This window comes from Rhineura floridana, chromosome 3, assembly GCF_030035675.1.
Source record: "Rhineura floridana isolate rRhiFlo1 chromosome 3, rRhiFlo1.hap2, whole genome shotgun sequence".
NCBI lineage: Eukaryota > Metazoa > Chordata > Lepidosauria > Squamata > Rhineuridae > Rhineura > Rhineura floridana.
The window spans coordinates 166,503,768-166,524,107 of NC_084482.1; the positions used below are offsets into that span (position 1 = coordinate 166,503,768).

General features: G+C 42.7%; 1 protein-coding gene across 1 annotated transcript in view; it reads right to left on the minus strand.

Moving 5' to 3' along the window:
* LOC133380727 (contactin-4-like) overlaps positions 1-20,340 on the minus strand; it is a 604,583-nt gene that overhangs the window by 502,848 nt on the left and 81,395 nt on the right. Inside the window, exon 2 of the mRNA XM_061618571.1 lies at positions 12,036-12,176. Coding sequence (XP_061474555.1) covers positions 12,036-12,090 — 55 coding nt within the window. The 5' untranslated portion in view covers positions 12,091-12,176. The remainder of the gene's footprint in view (positions 1-12,035; positions 12,177-20,340) is intronic.

The window sequence follows — 20,340 nt, forward strand, 5'->3', positions numbered from 1 at the left end:
CTATGAATCTGCTTCCACCCCTCATGTCCACCATCAACCCCAGTTTTACACATTGAGAATACTTGTTTCATAGGATGCTTGATTTATTGGGACTTAAATACAGAGCTTGGAAGATTACTTTTAAAAAGTAATAAATTACAGTTACATGGCCCAAAAAAGTAGTAATTACTGTTACAATTACAATTGCTCTGAAAGTAACTGATTGCTTTACTTTTCCTCCAAAGTAAGCACTACAATCACGTTTCAGTTACTTTTTTAAAAAAAAGCCTACAAGGTGCTGGCCTTGGCTGCTGCCTAAAACAACATTAAAAATAAACACATACAGAGGTAGCAGAATAATTATTTTTATTCATAAGATAGCAATGGTGGTCTCCCCACTGGTAAGGGTGGAGGGGAGAGAGGCTGAGGCCACTACTCAGATCTTTGCATGTCAAACCAAGTGCAACCCCCCCACACTTAGCCAGCCAGCCAGCATCATCTCTCTCACTTAACCACCTCTCAGACCCTGCCCTGCCACCAACTAAGGAACACTCACCCAAGCACACATTTTCCCCTGAGATGCAAAAAAGTTAAAATACTGCAAATGCAGCGCAGTAGCCAGAGAGGGTGGTGGAGGCCAGTTTGCCAAGTGCAAACACAGTACTCTGTCTCTCTGTCTCTGTCTCTCTCTCTCACACACACGCACGCACGCACGCACACACACACTTTGTCATCTTTATCTCCATTCTGCTGCTACCTCCTCCTCCTTTATCCATGTTCTTCACCTCCGGCTCCTTTTTCCCTCCACTCCATTCTTCACCACCACTATCCGTTTTTTAAATAATTGTTTTCTCCACTCCACCCCGTCTCACTCTCCGCCTTCTCCCTCGTTGCCTCCTACTCATCCACAGAGCATGAGGAAAGAGCAACACTGCACAGAAGCCCAGTTTGAGGCACATGATTTTCATCCACAAATCAGAGGAGCAGAAGACTTCCCCTCCTCCCCCCCAAGTAATGCCCAAAAGTAATTCTGGAAACGTTACAATTACTTCACAAAAGTAGTAAAATTACTCCTAGTTCTATTACAATCAAAATGTAAAGGAATTACCCACTCATTACTCAAAAATGTAATGAATTACAAGTAATTCGTTACTTGTAACTAGTTACTTCCAAGCTCTGCTTAAATATTATGCCTATGTCATGGAAATAATCCAACCAAAATTGTCCAGGGTTCTGCAGAACAGGGCAAACATAACCACAGGGACCACGTGCAGCCACTATGGGACTGGCTAGCGCTGTTGATTATGATGTGCTCAAGCCTGCAGGCACTGTGTGGATGTTCAAAGGCCTACCTTAAAGGTCACTGAGCACCACTGACAGTATGAATAAGAATGTGAATGTTATTGATTATAAATAAGATCCAGAATATCCACAAAATTCAAACTTAATCTCACAAATTGAGTTTTTTTAAAAATGACGTCTAGTTGTAAGGAAAGATACCCATTTTTTCCTTCCAAGATTATTTCTCCCACATGGGTTAGCAGTTTCAGAAGCAGAACTTATGATAAGGGGAAAACAAACAATAACAATTCAACACTAATATTGTGGTTTATCATTACTGATATTCCTCAGTTTCATCTGTGTGCTCTGTCATTAGATAGTAAAATCATATATTTCTGTATTTTAATCAGTTCTGTATTATGCAGTTTAATGAAAATATGTACTGTGTCTAACCTGTACACTTTTCATTTTATGGCCTCTATAATTTCTTAAGAAATCACTTAGACTATGCAGATAAGTCCTTAAAAGCCTTTTCATTTTCAAGAAAATGAACTTACTAAAAACAAAAGCATTATTTATTTATTTATTTATATCCTGCCCTTCCTCCGAGCAGAAGCCCAGGGCGGCAAACAAAAGCACTAAAAACACTTTAAAACATCATAAAAACAGACCTTAAAATACATTAAAACAAAACAAATTAAAAACATTTTTTTAAAAAGCTTTAAAAATCTTTTTTAAAGGGTTAAAAGCATTATTAAAAAACATATTAACAAGCAATTCTAACACAGACACAGACTGGATAGGGCTCAACTTATTTATTTATTTATTATTTAATTTGTATGCTGCTCTTCCTCCCAGCAGGAGCCCAGGGTGGCAAACAAAGTGCTAAAAACACTTTAAAACATCATAAAAACAGATCTTAAAATACATTAAAACAAAACAGTGTTAAAAACATTAAAAAACAACTTTAAAAAAGGGTTAAAACATTATTAAAAACATATTAAGCTTAAATTTAAAAGGCTTGTTAAAATTATATGACAAACTATAGCTCAGGGATCTATTTCCTTGGTTTTCATTATGAACAAAAGTCCTACTCTGCTGGCTGAGCACAGCCTGGCCGGGTGGGGGATATTTGTGGATTGGGGTTGAAGCCCCAGTTGCCATGTTGGAGGAGGGCAGCAGTTCTGTGTCACACACTTAGTGCATGCACAGCATGCTGCACAAGGGGGTGGGACATCAGGGCTATTTAAGCCCATGCTGCCCCCTAATCCTCCTTGTGGCGCATGATGATGAAGAGGACAGATGGATCGGACATGCGGCAGGAGCAGTGGCCAGTTTGTGTGCCGCTCGCGGATGGCGATATTTTGATTGGGCACCATGGGAATTTGCACATTTAGCAGCAGCACATTTGAGCAGACCTGGGTTTGGATGGAGTGTTCTGGGCCATCCTAAGGCTGGGGGCAGGCCTGGATTAGGGCTTCCTTGGCTGGTGGCGGCCAGGGGGGGGCACAGCCAACATGTGGCAGGAGCAGCCGCCATTTTGTGTGCCGTATGTGGACTGCACCATTTTGTGCACGAGAATTCAGGCCTTTAATGGCAGTGCATTCCAGGCCGTCCTAGGGCTTGGAGCAGGCCTGTGGTTTAGGCCTCCCTTAGCTGGTGACAACCAGGGGATGTGGCCAATGTTTGGGGGAGCTTTGGACTGTGGATTAGCAATCCCAGGAGGCACCCGCTTGGAAGAGGCAGGAATGATGGTGGCAGAGATGAAGGTTTTTCCTCTTCCCAAAAGCATCAGCAGGAAGAGGATAACAAATTCCCAGCCTGGTATCCTCCAAAGGTTTGGATGCAGACTCCCAGTTTGGCAGGTTGCTGCCTTGGAAGACCTTTCAGCTCGGCTCTCAGGCATGGGGCGAGGGAGCCGCAACAGCATCAAACTTCAGGCTGCCTGAGAGAACCGTGATGGCCATGGTAGACAGAGGGCGATGGTGACAAATGGGATGGGGCGGCAGACAGGGTGGTGTCTGTGGCAGCCCCAGCAGCAGGGGAAGGCACCCCGGACACCGCTCCCAAGCACACAGCTGGAGCTGCCTCGGTGCAGTTTGATCGATGGCTGAGGAGGTCCTGTGCCGCTTCGGCGTGCAGGAGAGCTGCGGCCTCAGTGTGGAGCAGACAGCTCCAGGAGAAGTACGGAGCCAACGGAAACAAACACCTGCACAAGCTGTATTGAAAAAAGCATCTCTTCTCCACCCCCACACCTTTAACAGTGGTATTAAAAAGGGGGTTGAGGTTGCAATTTTATCAACATGGCAAGTTCTCTGAAAGATAGGACTTGTCTGAGCTACCGTGCATAAAATCATGAACGTGGTATTTCCAGCTACCCCACTACCTCCGGCCTTTGGAGGGCTTGCAAGAAGTGGCTGCAGGAATGAGACGGCGAGTAACATCATGGGTAGGGTGTTTCTAGGAGCAAAGCTGAAACTGTCTTAATTTTCTTTTATTTTTGCCATATTGCCAAGAGGTGTAATGTGGCCTTCTAAAGAATGTAATGTTATACTTAAAGTATTGAAAAGGGTTTTGTGTTTGCTGTGACATTTGTTATTGTTTTATTACTGCTGTTGTATTATTTTATTATGAAATTGTTTTTGTAATTGTTGTTTGCTTTTGTTGTAAGCCAGTGGCATCACTAGGGTTGGTGTCACCCAGTGCGGTAACTCATGGTGTCACCCCGATGGACCTCCTCCCATACCAGACCATACAGAATCCTTAGTAATGTTTTTTGTACTCATGTTACTCGTAAATCGTAATTCCCATATATCACTGGCATCCACTTGGCCTCATTGATTTATGCACTCCGTGTGGCATGATAGAATATCCCTGCACAATAAAAAAGGTTGTTGGAAAGACTCCACACACACACACACACACACACACACACACACACACACACACACACACACAGAGAGAGAGAGAGACAGCTGTGGGATCATCACACAAACAACCTAGAATATTTTTTCCCTTTCACAAGGACATGCGAAAGATTGAACCCAGGACCTTCTGCATGCAAAGCACATGCTCAGCCTCCCACTAAGATATAGGGTAGAAAAGCACTCACTGTTCTGCTGGTTCTAATGCTTCTCCACCACTTTCTTCTGCAAATAAGAACATAAGAACAGCCTGCTGGATCAGGCCAGTGGCCCATCTAGTCCAGCATCCTGTTCTCACAGTGGCCAACCAGGTGCCTGGGGGAAGCCCACAAGCAGGATCTGAGTGCAAGAACACTCTCCCCTCCTGAGGCTTCCTGCAACTGCCTGCACCTCCTTAGTGACGCCACTGGATACACAATATAATTGTAATAAATAAATAAGTCAAAAGCCCAAACCATGTCCTTCTTACCACCTGGTCATTCACTCTACTTAAGTCTCATAGTTTCTCAGTTCTAGAAGACTGGCTATTGCAAACTTTGGAAAGATAAAATAACATTCTCTTTCTAAGCATAGAGGTAGTGATGCAGGTCAGATCAACCTGGATTGCTGGACATAAAAACATTACTGGTGATAGCTACTGTAAGTGCCTTTCTTGTTCCTTCAAAAAGATTATTTTCTGCTTTCCTGTTTTTTTCTATTTCTATTAATTTATGTTATCTCTTCTTTAAAAAAAAAGCTCTACTTCTTCCCTTAACAAATAACTTCCATCTCCTTAAAAAAAAAAAAAAAGCATGGTGATACTTAGGAAATTACAATCCTATCTTACTTCTGCCTCCAAAATTCTCAAAGGCAGAATAGTTTTCAGGGGGGGAAAGGTGTTCATAAGGAACATATCCAGACTATAATACTTAGGCTGTTCCTATTATTATTTACAGTCAGAAATTATCCCCCGGTTACTCATTGCTAGTTCATCCTTCCCCAGTCTGGTGTTCTCCAAATGTTTTTGGACCCTCACTCCATTCAGGCCCAGCCAACATGGCCTATGGTTAGGGAAAACAGGAGTTCTAAGAATTTATGTCAGAACCCATGTCTAGATGGATTCTATGCATAATAATGCACACATTGATATAGTACATTAGAATATTAGAATACAGTGCTGCACATATTTTCTTAGTAATTGTTACAAGCTAGATAAGTAGTATTATCCCCATAATGGAAGTGGGCAGACACAACAAGCAGAGTGGCTTACTGACGACCTCGACCGAGTTCATGGTGATTTTAATTACATGTGGATTGAGGATTTGCAGATTCCCTTAGGCTACAGTCTTATAAACATTTACCTGAGATAGGGTTGCCAGGCTCAGGGCCTGAGACTGATCCTGTATCTTTAGGAGAAGAGAAAGTCAGCCAAGTGCAGATGTTCTTGCAACACTTTAATGGGAAAAACCGCAAGGTGGAATTCTTCCTTCCCCCTGCACAACTTTTAAAGTTGCCAGGCCCAGCCTCCAAGAGGTCTTCTCCTAAAGATACAGGATCAGTCTCAGGCCCTGAGCCTGGCAACCCTAACCCGAGAGTAAGAATTATTGAATTCAGTGGGACTTACTTCTGGACATACGATTATGCTATTAGCCACTATACATCTCTAGGTTACCAAATATTATCAAAAGCACACTCAGAGGAAAATTTAGAGGGGTTCTGCTTAGGAAGGCCTTCCCCAGCTTGATGCCCTCCAAATGTGGTTGAACTACTATTATCTGTGGCCATGGGCCATGCTGTATGAAACTGATGAGAGTTGTAGTTCAATACACCTGCAGGGCACCAGGTTGGGTGCTGATCTATAATTCCTGTCAGCCCTAGTCAACATGGTCAATGATCAAGGATGCTGGGAGTTGCAGTCCAACAGCATCTGGAGAGCTTCCCATTCCGTATTTGGCCATCAGACTAGGACTACTTTTAAATAGCATTCTCAGGAGGACAGCTCCATGGCTTTGCTATCATTTCAACACCAGGGAAAGACCATTCTATTTGCCTGAATATTTGAGCAAGGAATGCATGTCATGTAGTTTCATCCATTCTCCTAATTCTATGGCTTTGTTTCAGTTGCTGCTTCTGCTCTCTTCCGTTTTTTACAGTTTTAACTGAAGAGTGGCAAAATAAATAATTTTCTATCTAAAAATATGAATAAATGAACTCCAGAACTGGAGTACTCTGAAAACTGATCCACAGGATTTCAGCCTTTTTACTAGGACTGCTTCTCTGTGTTAGTTAGGTGAAGCTTTGCCCATCACTTTGTCTCTATGCTTGGACAATTTTCATCTGGATCATTTCTGCATCTGAGGCTGCTCTTAAAGCAGGGGTGGCTAGCACCCTGATGCAACCCCCCTGTCCCAAAAGACCCCACCAATTTTGATGATGGCAGCAAAAATAAAAATAAAGAAGACATCTCTCTGTTCAGCCCAGCACCTGGACAGGGAAGCAACTCATCCCCTCCCCAGTCTTCAGATCAAGCATTTGATGAGCAGGGAGGTGGCAATAACTCCAGATGATCTGCATAGTGCAGCTGGAGTGGAGTGCTGTACCTGTGTATGAATCCTGTGTTCCTACATTTATTTATTTATTTATTTATTTTATTTTATTTATATACCGCCCTAAGCCCGAAGGCTCTCTGGGCGGTGTACATACATGCAAGGGGGAGGCTGCACCCACAACTGGCATGCAGTCCTGGAGGGCTGGCCATGGGTGAATATAGTCTTCGTGCCACGCTTGTCTTAAATGTACAGGAAAAGTAAAAATCTGACAATCAAACTCTACCATTGGGATGATCAAATTGTGATGAAGCAAAGGTTTAGTTCAATGTATACATTAAACATTAAATTGATCTGAGGAGCCACACAGAAGGGAGGAGGCAACACTCAAGGATAAAGAAGAAGAAATAGCCTCTGAGCAAAATTAAGAACAAGCACTCATTTGTGTGTTCAAGCCCATTTAAGAAAATGATTAAAAGTGCAGAGATTTTGCAGAGAGGCTTACAAAACAGATTAAACCTGAAAGGCACAGTTAAAGAGAGGCTGGTATAAAATGAAGGCAAATGGAGCCTGGGAGTCAATCGGAAAGTAGATATATCAATAACTTTATAGATAAAGTGACAGAAGATAAGCACACTGCCAGGGGAGGATACTTGAAAATGCAGAATATTTAGCTGCTGGTGCCTCAAAAATTAAACTGGCAGTATCTCTAACCTTCCTCCAAAGAAATATCTGCTTGCTCACTGCTTAGGAAAAGTGAAGCAGAAATGTTTTTTTCCCAGGAATTTGAAGAACATCAGAAATATCTAGGGGCACAGCACAGGCATAGCCAGCTCTTAACAGAGAGCAGTTTGTGTGATTCCAACTCCAGCTGAGCAGCTCTGCTGCTGAAACCTCTGCTTATTGTGGTTGGATTCTCACCCTTTAAAACTGGCTGCACCCAAGGTAAAATCCTCCTGAGAGGGAAACGACCGGCCGGCTCCAAAACTCGCCTTTCCCTTCCACATGGTGCGCAAAACAGTCACCCCTGGTGGTGGTGGTAGTGGTGCAGCAGCCTCAGGCTCTAGCCTAGCCTGCCTGGTAATGGCTGCAACATCACTCGAGGCCCTGCACCGTGGGAGATCCAGCCGGTGCGGCGGCGGCGGCCTTCCCTGCTCTTCCCCCATGCCTCACATGTTAGTGCGGGCAGGGCAGCTCTCCGCCTGCCCCGCTTCCTGGTGCCTTGCCTAGGGGCAGCTCTGGGTGTCACCCCCCTCATGGTGTCACCTGGGTGCAGCCCGCACCACCAGCACCCCCTTAGTGATGCCGCTGTTGTAAGCCACTTTGAGCACAAAGGCGACGTACAAGTAGGCAATTAAAATAAATACAAAAATACAATATAAACAATGCAGCAGCAAAAACAATACTAATACAGGGTACAAGGCATTCCAATCATAGTGAATATATGGATAACTTTCATGGCTCATAACCTTAAATCTGCCCTTGGCATAGAAGCAATTGTAAAGGGCAAGATCAATAATGAAGTGCAGGCTGACAGGGTGCTGGTCCCGTTCCCATCACCCCCTACCTCTTCTCTATGGGTGTCCCTCCTTCTCATAGTGCCCAAGAAAGCTCCCGGGGAATCTAGATTGATCCATCACCTGTCTTATCAGTGGGGGCACTCCGTGAATGATTTCATACCAGATAGTTTTTGCATGGTGCATTATACCTTTTTCAATTCGGCAATGTGCATGGTGTGCACATGTGGCAGAGGTCCCCTTATGTGCATATGTGACATCAAGTCTGCCTTTCGTCTCTTGCCCGTCTACCTGGAGGATTTTGAGCTGCTGGGATTTGCCTTTTTGGGCCAATTCTACATAGACAGGGCATTGCCTATGGGCTGCTCCATTTCCTGTGTGCTATTTCAGCACTTCAGCTCATTCTTGGAGTGGGCGGTTAAGAGGCGGACAGGCTTGGATGCAGTGGTGCAATATCTGGATGATTTCTTGTTTGCAGGTGCGCTAGATTCTGGTGAACGCCAGCACCTGATGTCCCAGTTTTATGACATGACTAGGGAGTTGGGGGTTCCCTTAGCTACAGAGAGGATGGGAGGCCCAGCCCCTGTGCTAATCTTTCTAGGTATCAAGATTGACTCTGTGGTCCAGTGCTGCAGGCTGCCCAGGGATAAGCTCGACCTACTGCAGAACAAGATCCAGGAAGTTTCTGAAGCCAAGGTTTCCCCTTCGGTCCTCCAGGAGCTGGCAGGACATTTAAACTTTGTGTGTAGGGTCGTCGCACTGGGCCAGGTGTTCCTAAGGTGGGTGTATGATGCCATGGTGGGACTTTCCTGGCCTTACTACAGATACAGGGTTATGGCAGCGTTACATGCCGACCTGGGTGTGTGGTCTTCTCTTTTGTGGGAGTTCAATGGGGTTGTGTTCTGGAGAGAGGACCTGCTCCTGGAAGCAGAGCTACAAGTACAATCAGATGCATTGGGGGTGTTTGGTTTTGGGGTTGTGTTAGGGACTTCCTAGTGTAATGGGTGCTGGCCGCAGACCTGGATTCAGGAGAGGTTAACCAGGGATTTAGCTTGTCTTGAATTCTTTCCTATAGTGGTCACGGCCTGCTTGAGGGCAGAGAGGCTACAGAACTCTACTGTCCATTTCTGGTGTGATAACATGGCCACGATCCAGGTTATCAACTCTGATCTGTTGCAGCAAAAACAACAGAGTTGTGATACCTTAAAGAAGCGTAGTTTAAAGGAAACATGACTGAATGCTCCCTCTGCACAAACAAACTATCCTCTGCATTTATTTATTACATTTACACCTTTCCTCCAAAGAATGTGGCAAGAAAATTAGATGTTAGGGAGAAGGAGTTTCAGCCTACCCTCCTCCCACTCTGACACATTAGTTTTCTATAAGGAAGGAATTGTTTGTATGAAGAACCACTCAGTCGTGGGAATCACCCTATGCAGTCACAGTGAGAACTTGGCTAAAGATTAAGTGACAGAAAAAATATTCTAACTCTACACAAAAAAGTCTACATTATTTATTGAACTTCAAGTGACCTGCAACAGGTTGTAGCCTCACATATCTATCTGTCTCCAACGTGATGTCATATCAGACTGAGGTAGAAAAGCTTTCCTCCTTTTACCTCAACATCTGGGCCAGTGGCTACTTTCCCCCCCACCTATGTCTCATTCACATCAATGTGCCAACAAGTAAGGCCTTCCACATCACCACCACTCAGGCCTCAAAACTTTGTGTGAATGAATCAGGCAAGCAACAAGTGGTTTGTTGCAGCCAGACCACTCTTTTCCTGTCTCCTGAGGGGCTGGGTGCAAACCCATGCTCACCCAAAAAGTGTGTGTATGGGGTAAAATTACAAAAATTGTTTAACAAAAATATAAGCAGATAATACTGGGAACAAGCAAACTACTAAAGCATGCAGAAGAACTGCTTATCCTGCATTAAATTTCAAAGGAGTAACACTTGGGATGTATCCTGAAGTCCAGATTAAACTCCCACATATTAGAATTTTTGTGGGGGTTTTTTTTTTTTGGCTATTAAGGACCATAGCACACATTTTTTTAAACTTCTAATCATCCATTGACTTTATGCAAAACCTAATGATAGACCTATCTGTAATAATCAAGACAGTTAAACTTGTCACTTTCACATTTGACAGTTGTATGCAGAGAAAATAAAATAAAGAACTTAAAAATAAAAATAAAAGTCTACAAAAAAACCCCTCCATTATGTTAAAGCATAATTTAAAAACAAGAAAGATGTGGTCATAGGATTGCAAAGCTTATTCCTTCTTTTAAAAGCAATGTAGTAAAAATGCAATGGCACAGGTCCTTTGCCCCCACACTCGCCAAAGAAAACTCGTGAGACGTGGCATTGGTTTAAATGTTATATTTAATAAATATAACATAATTTGAATCCAAATTCAAACATATCCAATCGTAATTAATAACTACTTATAACCCACGGGCAGGTGAGGAATTGCACTATTCTGGTGGGGATGGAATCCCCCCAGTCTCCTGGGCATGTATCACAGCTGATAGCTGTGGTCTCTGATGCAAGGATATGGGCCAAGACTCCCTCCTTGCCCAGTGAATCTTGGGAGTGGTCTGCCATGCGCATCCTGGCCCCGCTGTACACGCATTCACCCCAATGCACATGACAACCCACAAGGGCACCTGCCAGTTATCTGCAGACCGGAGTCCTGCAAGATTCCTGAGGGGTGTCCTTACCCAAAAATGCCTCAGAATACCTACCTCTCCCTCCACCAAATTCCTCACCTGCCCAAACTCAATGCCAAAACTGGCTGTCACCACACCACTCCCCTAAAAGCCAAAGGAATCGTCCCCACAGTATAAAGTAGGCCAAACGTGAAGGGCTCCAAAAAGTGGGGCCCAACCAAAAAATTCCTACTTGGCCCCATTGGCGACCAGCAAAGCCCATACTGCCATAGGGAGGGAGGGCGGGCATGAACAAACACGAGGACAAGAGTTAGGGAGGGGGAGCGGTATTAAATTCTACCCCCTACTGAGGCATGACGTGGCCTCATGCTACTCCCTCACCCAATTGGGAGTAGACCTCCCGAGCCTTCTCTACCCATATGGGGTGAAGGCAAACCCGCCCCCACTCTAAGGTGGGAATGCCATTTCAGCACAACATTTGCCTGAGTTCATCAGTTAGCACTTTGGTCCCAAATCAAAATTTAGATATGTTGTGTAGTGGCCATTCAAAATCACTTCACCATGAACAAAGAAAAGTTACACAGTATCCACACTTTTACAAATTTGTTAGCAAACTTTATGCCCTTCAGAAAGCAGACGGATAGAGGGAGGTTTAGGCACATAAGAAGTGAAATGAAGGCCCAAGGCAACTATAAATCCAAAGTTAACAAAAGGCAGTGATACTAGGACTTGAGTTCACATTTCTATAATTTGAGTCACTTCTTAAGTGCACTCAGTTTACAACTCTACCACTTCTCCCGTATGTGTGTGTGTGGGCAGGCTGCCACCACACTAGGGTGCTTAACATGAAAGAAAAGGAAAACAATGGTGCAAAAAACCATTCCAAATGAAAAATGCTGCAGAATAGAATGGGATGAAGTAGCTTGAACCCAGCTATGGAAGATACTAACAACATTGAAAGAGAAACTTAAAAACATCAGCATAGCCTAGTTAAAAGCAAGCAAAGAAGGGCTGTTTTATTTGCTGCTTTATCATTGGCATATTAAAGTCAATGCTCTTTTGAATTCATGTATATTACAGTGGCATTTTAAAATTAGAAATAAAGGAGGGGGAAAACTTTTAAAAATGACACTTTACCTGCAAGGCACAACATGAATGATTGCAGTATGAGCAGTTCCCATAGCAACCTCATTTTCAGTTTCCGAGGTCAAAGGAGGACCAACTCCAATATGTAGTGATTAGAATGCTGCTTCGTTTAAGTTTTATACAAGCTTTATTCTGTATGGATACAAAGAGGGAAAATATTATTACAATGAGATTTAGGATAACAGCTCCTTATGATCTTTGAGATTCTCTGCCTCTCCATGTGATCTAAAGTAAATTTACACCTGAAAGAAAACAGGAAAGCCATTACTTTTAACTTATTCAAATGGGGAGAGGGGGAATCATACCCTTTTGAAATAAGACTCAATTTTTAAAAATAGTGAGTGCGTAAGTGAGAGTAGCTGAATAGGGATGTGTGTGTATGAGAGAGAGATGGAGATAAAGGGAAGCCTAGCATGTAGAATAAAGAATGTTATCTCATTATGAGAAACCTAGTAACTCTTATGAGTTAGATATTATATTTTCCCACTTGTCATCTCCTTTCTGTGGCTTTACACAAGCCATATTAACCTCCCTGCCAGCTCACTGATCCAGTAATTATTATTTAGTTAATTGTATAAAACACCTTGAAGCCTGAAGCCTGCTAAGTGTTTGTCATCCACCATTTTATCCGCTGACAACTCTGAACTTGCTTGTATCTCAGCAAGTGAAATGGTAATAAGGGCAGCCTACAGGTCCCTGTGGAGATGATAAATGTCCTTCTGTATACAAAGTCAGGATGAACCATTACAGAAGGCAAGATATCCCTTTTTGCCTAGGGAGCTAAGGCACAGTATCCCCATTGCTCACGGCCATCCAGCAGCACAGATAGCCCAAGATTAATTGCTGCGCTGTGACTCAAATCTCCCACATGACAGTGTGTTGTCTTCCTAGAAGACCTCTGAAGCAGCTGGGGGAGGCGGTCACGAAGTTGGCAAACCACTTAAACTCTTTTAGCCATTTGACTGGAGGTAATTTATTTTCAGCAAAGCACGACTCCATTCTGTACCCAAGTATTTTTTTAAAGCAACTTCCCTGTTATTCAAGCTTCAACAAGAGTGCCTGCTACAATGGGACTTGCTTCAGTATACTCTAATATAAATTCAGAAAGCCTCCCTCCATCTATGAACTTAAAGTGGTTCCAGAGGATCCTTCACAATATTCCATAACATTTTGTATTTGTGTTTTGGTGGCAGTGTGTGTATTATTTGTGCCTAAGAACATACTCGTCTCTTGAAGTATCCATGCTAGGCATTTTTAGATTAAAAATAAGTAAAGCCATATAATCATATGTTCTCATAATTTATTCATCTTTCTGATGTTTGGAAGTTAAGGACCCTTCATGTTTACAAGACAAACAGCATGTCTAATAGAAAGTGAAGTGGTATCATTAGAGGTCCTTACTTACTTTTGTAAGTTCAAATTGTTCAGATTCTAATTAACTAATAGGCAAAAAAACCCTTGTGGTTTAAGAATGTACCTATAGCCCACAGATATTTCTATCAAACTGTAAAAAGTAGGGAAATTGGGCAACTACAGTGAATGCACTGGGGGAGCAGGAGATCTGACCTCCTCTCTGAGATACTGGAATGCCCAACAAATTTGTCAACATGCAAAGACAATTTGGGTTGGTCTTTCACAGTCCAATCTACTTTCTGTGTATCTTGGAAGAATTTGGTAACGTGTACCTCTGAGCATATGGTGAATGGTGGCAACACCTGCCATCTCCAAAGATGGAGAATTACATTTTTGTATGTTTATTGGTGTTCTTCTTAGTTTGCTTTTCTGTGTTACTACAGTTTCTACAGAGAACCTAACCAGGAAAATTATATTTCTCTCATTATTGATCGTAGAAATCTGTCAAATTTATTTTTATTAATTTCAAAGCCTTTTTATTCACCAATGTCATATGATAGTGAACACAGCCTTTTGTGTTTCAAACTGGAGGTTATGCTCTATTTCTATTTTGGGTGCATTAGCAGTTGAATCTGAAACTGAAGATTGATGTAAAATCAGACTGATTACAATATGTTGCTACGTAAGCAATGGCTCTAGCTGTTGGAAAAAACAAACTTGGCCTGCACAAGATGCGTGTCTTCAGCCTGCTGTGCTTAAACTACTCCACTAAAGGAACAGTGGGCATGGTCAATTAAAAACAATTTCCCTGTTTTTTTTAAGTTTGCCCAGTTTCCCTGCTTTTTAAAGTTTGATAGAAATATCTGTTGGCTATAGGTATGTTCTTAAACCACAAGATTTTCCCCCGTATTAGTTAATTTATCTGATTTTTAATCCAGGAGGTAAGAAATGGGATCCTGTGCAAATTTGCTGAGAATGGATTGATCATTTGCATGCTTACTGAGTTCAGTGGGATTTACTCCACTGCAATCATGCTTACGATAGGTGAAACTCACTACAGGGGATGGGAAGGAGAGGAGGGGGATGGGAGGAGGCAGGAGGGGGAGGAGGAAGGCAGGTTTGATCATTTGCATGTTTATTGAGTCCAGTGGGATTTACTCCCATGCAATCATGCTTTGGATAGGTAAAACTGACCATGGGAAGGGAGGCCTGGAGTGGGCAGAGGAGGAGGAAAAAGGAAGAGGGGAGGAGAGGAGGAAGGGAGGAGAGGAGGAAGGGAGGAGGGGAGGAAAGGAGAGGAGAGGGATGGGAAAGGCAGGTCTGATAATTTGCATGCTTATTGAGTTCAGTGGGATTTACTCCCGTGCAATCATGGGTGGGATAGGTAAAACTGACCATGGGGGAGGAGGAGGGGAGAGGAGAGGGAAGGAGGAAGGTGTGGAGAGGAGAGCAGGGGGAGGGGGAAGGAGTGAATTGGGAGAGGAGGGGAGGGGTGAAGGAAGGGGGAGGGAAGGGGCAAAAGGGAGGTGATGGCAGGGAGGAGTGGGGGAGGTTTGATTATTTGCATTCTTATTGAGTTCAATGGGATTTACTCCCATGCAATCATGCTTAGGATAGGTGAAACTGACCGGGGGAAGGGGCAGGGAGGGGAGGATGACAGCAGGGAGGGGAGAGAGAAGCAGGGAGGGGGAGGGGGATGGGAGGAGCTTGGATGGGTGGGCACTGGGCAGAGGGGAAGCCCCTTTCCTTTCCAAAAGGAAAACATTGTGAACAGTATCATTCTTTTTCAGGGTTTCCTCTACCTTTTTATTCTACAGCAGGTACATGTAGCCTGCCACCCAAAGTTAAATCAAAGCTGTCCCTGGCCACATCCATTCCAGCAGCAAAAAGTGGCTAGCATGCAAAAACCAGGAAAAGAAAAGGGGGAAACCCCAAGATGAATCTGTGTTTAAAAATATTTTCACTTACAACAGCTGGTGTGCAATATCCTTCTGTGAGCAGAATTGCTTGCACTAGTACAAAGAAGAATTCACTAGGTGTGCTCATATATACCTCCCCAGAGGTCATGATATTGGTGTACCCACTAGAAGATTGGATGGTTACAAACAACTGAGGAAAAATAATGTGGAAGGGATCCTGGATATTTTTTTAAAATTCACAAGAGAGGAAGAAATTCTAACTCATTGAGTCCACCAGGGGTCAGCGTTTTTAGATCCAAAATCCAAGCTGTTTCACTCCTTAACAGAACATGACTTCTCTCCCCGCTTACTTTTTTTAGAACGCAAAACTTAAACTCGGCAACAGAGTGATGACATCTAGTAAAATGCTCCACTAAGGGGCCCCCAGATCTCTTATTTTTGATGTTGCTGAGGTGTTCCCTTTATACATCTTTTGACAATCCTGGATGTTTGACCTATGTAAAATTCACTAATAGGCAAAGAACCTTGCAGTTTAAGAACGTAGCTTAATTGCATAAATGACATTGGCAGTGTTACATCTGGAAAAATGATTCAGAGCAATTTTCATGATTGATGGGATTAACAAACTCTGTTATCTTGCATGTGCATCTATAATAGGCACAATGCCCACAGGGATGATGACCCATAAGTGCACTAGCGCCCGGTAAGGTGTTTGAAATGGGATGAGTATTATCCCTAAATTCACTTGTAAACAAAATATCCCTCAAATTCCTGGTTCTCTTAAAGGAAATCATTAGTTGTTGATGACATTCAGGAATATGACTTATAACATGTCAATGCCTTTTAATGCTGCTTTGTAATTTATTAGTGCCATGATCAAAAGTCAAACTGCAATTTAAACTATCAGAAGCTTTCTGTATTATTGGTTGCAAAAGTACAGTGTGTTCTATAAGGGAAACTTCCTTAAAATTATTCTCAACAATACTCTTGGGATAACCGCTCTTGTATAAATGATTTTTCAAACTGTAGGATTGCTGTAAAAAATCCCTTTCAGAAGAACAATTATGTTTAATCCTTAAAAACTGACTATACGGCAAGTTCTGTCTTCGTGGTTTAGGATGGGAGCTGTCAAACCTTAGATAAGTGTTTCTGTCTGTGGGCTTCCTATATATGGAAGTGCACAAATGTTCTCCTTGTTTCCTAATTAATACATCCAGAAAATTGACTTCCTCCAGTCTATGGTGGAAATCAAATTGGATATTGGCACTCCTGCTGTTTACCCATTCAAAAAACCTGCAAAGATGTTCAACTGATCCCCTCCAAATCAGAAACACATCATCTATAAACCTCCACCAACACACAAGCTGTTCAAAAAAAGGACTTGAGGCCACAGTGACGTCTTTTTCAAAGGATTCCATATACAAATTGGCTATTTCAGGGGCCATAGGACATCCCATGGCCATCCCTTTAATCTGCCAGTAGAATGAATTGCCAAATTTAAAATAATTTTTACACATTGCTATTTCTGCCAATGTGTAAAGAAAATGTGTGCGAGGATGTCTATCAGTTCTTGTCCAATGTGTACTGAATGATGTCTACAGCTTGTTCATGAGGTATATTAGTGTAAAGTGATTTCACGTCCATAGTTACCAAGATGTCCAAGGGTTCTATAGACGTAGACTGTACCTTATTCATAAAATCTGTAGAATCCCGTACAAAAGATGGAATGGCAGGTATAAAGAGTTTCAAAAAATAATCAACAAACAAGGACAGAGGCTCTAAAATAAAATTGCATCCAGATCTACATCCACACCAGACCTTTATTTCACTTTAGACAGTAAAGACTTTACCTAAAGAATCCTGGGAAGTGTAGTTAGTGAAGGGTGCTGAGAGTTGCGAGAAAATGCCCTGTTCCCCTCACAGAGTTTCAGTCAGAGTGGCTGACTGTTCAACCACTCTGGCCACTGGAGCTCTGTCAGGGGAATAGGAGTCTCCTCTCAGCACCCTTCACAAACTACACTTCCCAGGATTATTTGGGGGAAGCCATGACTGTTTAAAGTGGAATAAAGGTCTGGAATGGGTGTGGCCCCAATTAGCCAAGCCAAGCAGCTGTGAGTCTGGCTCTTAGAACACTGACAGTTGGTTCTTACTAGGCATGCCCAGCCTTATCATTGAGTTCAATGCTAAATTTCTTAAATTAATGAAAAATCAGCCAGGCATTTTTAAACTTTTAAACTACAGAAGATGAAGGTCAGAGTATGGGGCAAGGTCAGTAATATGATTACAGGTACCCTATGAACATGGCTGATTTTTAATTAATTTCATATGAGAACTGTGACAGAAAAAAGTCCAAAAGCGGTCTTTCTCTCTCTCTCTTTTTTTACACTTTGAACTCTCGGTTCTCTCTGACTGTTTTGTGTATCACCATGAAAATTTAGAGGGTTGTTAAGCAAGCGTTTCTGAAGTCAGGATTATAAGTGTTGTTCGGTTTTGTTTTGAAATGAGCTTATGGGAAGCATAAAATGGCATGGGTTGTATTTTCAATTTAACATTGTAGAATGTGAAAAATCCATGCTGACTATAGTATACAGCCACTCTTGTAGCTGTATAATGAAGTCCGGTTCAATGTGCTGAAAAGACATAGAATTCCTATCATCTGATCTGCAGATGTTACTTGAAGGGAGCAAAGACTAACTGAATATATTCCACTATTCTGACATGTATGGTGATCAAGCTGGCTGTAGATAAACAGAAAAATGTTGATCAATCAAACAGAGTAACATTCTAAAGTGAAAGTGAATTATTGCAGCATACATTATTAATTGGACAAAGAGCATGTCACAATCTCTGTGACTGTAATGATAAGCAGCCTCTGCATTGCATCTTTAAAGGATAGCCCAAGAATGTTCCAGATTTTGGGGGCATATACATTGTGTCAATGAAATTAATGTTTACTTTAAAAAAAATGTAAGTAGCAACTGTGTGGGAGCATGAGCACCATAGAAACCATGTGGGGAGTTTAATTCTTTCTCCTCTCATGATCCCAATGAACACCCCCACCTATTTATATCAAGTAGGGAAGCCCAATGGAGGATAGTTCCAATGTTGTTCAACTCCACACACAGTTGCGAAGTACTTAAAAGAAAAACCCTATGCACATAAATAGGATCCATGGAATTAACATCACATCTAGTGATCCAGCAGTGCTTAGGATCAGTAGAGGTCCTACTTTTCTACCTAAGGGAGCTCTATGTGTAATAGTTTATCTGCTATGAAAACCTTATTTCTCAGGGCCTGCCAGATCTCAGAACCTGAGTCAAATGGAACCTCATTGGAAGAAGGAAGCTATTTCCCCACAAACCCCAGTATAAAGAGAAGATATTTGCTAATGCATATGCTGAAGCAGCTACTAGGAGTTAACATCTCACCCCTAGACTCCACTGAATATAGGGATTTGAGCATATTCCTGGTCACATATCATGTGGTCCCCATGCCACAGGAACTCCAAAAATCACCTACTGGAACCACAAAGGACAATGCCAAACCTGCACAGAAGCTGCCAATGGAAGACAGAGTGCTCTCCTGGTGACATGAGGCCTTTTTCACCAATCTCTTTTCTTGAGAATGAGACCCAAAGTTAAGTGTCTCCAAGATCAAGGCCCTCGTGATGTATTGGAAAGGGTGGGGCTACAAGACTCTCAGAGGTGGGACCTGGAGAAGGGCCTCAGAGGAAGATCTAAGGGTCCGAGTAGGTTCATTTGGGAGAGGCATTCCAAACCAGAAGATATTGGGGTCCTGAGCCGTAAAGAGATTTATAGGTCAAAACCCAATTCAAAAACACTTTGAATTAGGCTCAGAAGCATCCAGGCATCCAGTGCAATTGGAACAGGATAGATGTTATATACTCTGTTTGTCCTGAACCCATCAACCATGAGGCAGCTGCATTCTGCATTAATTGAAGCTTCTGAACAATTTTCAAAGGCAGCCCTATGTAAAGCGCATTACAGTAATCTAACCTTGAGGTTACTTGAGCATAGATTACTGTAGCCAGGTTATCCCTGTCCAGATAGGGTCACAGTTGGGCCACCTGCCTAAACTGATGGAAGGTACTCCACTGCTCAGGCCACCTGTGCTTCAAGCAACAGCAATGGATCCAGCAGAACCCGAAACTATGAACCCACTCCTTTAGAGGGAGTTTGATCCCATAAAGAACAGGCTGCATACCACTCAGCCGGTCAGAGGAACCACCCATCAACAGCATCTCAGTGTTGTCTTGATTAAGATTCATTTATTGTCCCTCATCCAGCCTATTATCACAACTAAGCACTGATTCAGTACATCTAGTGCTTCACCTGCAGAAGATGAAAAAGAGAAATAGAGCTGTGTGTTATCAGCATACTGATGACTACACACTCCAAAACTTCGTATGAACCCATCCAGCAGTTTCATGTAGATGTTAAACAACATGGGGGACAGAACTGACCCCTGTGGGACCTTATATTGGAGAACCCATGGAGCCAAGCAATACTCTCCAAGAACCACCTTCTGGAGCTGGCCATCCAAGTAAGAACGGAACCACCACAATGTGGTGCCCCCAGTATCCAACTCAGACAGTTGCCCCAGAAGAATACCATGGTCAATGGTATCAAAAGGCACTGAAATATCAAGAAGGATCAACAGAGTCAACACTCTCCCTGTCTCTCTCCCAATACAGGTCATAGTACAGGGCAACCAAGGAAGTTTCTGTACCAAACCCAGGCCTGAATTCCGATTGAAAATCTGTCTCCTTCAAGAGTACCTGGATTTGGTTGGCAACCACCCTCTCAATCAATCAATCAATCTTTATTGTGGCCAAAGGCCCATATAATAGGATTAATTACAAAAAGAAGGGTTATAAAATACATATTTGGAATTCCGACATACTAGGACCTTAAAAATCTTCAAGATTAAAATGCATAACAAACGTGAAGTTATGTCTCGCATAGTACTTTTCCCGCTGGCTATATTTCATAATCATATGGAGA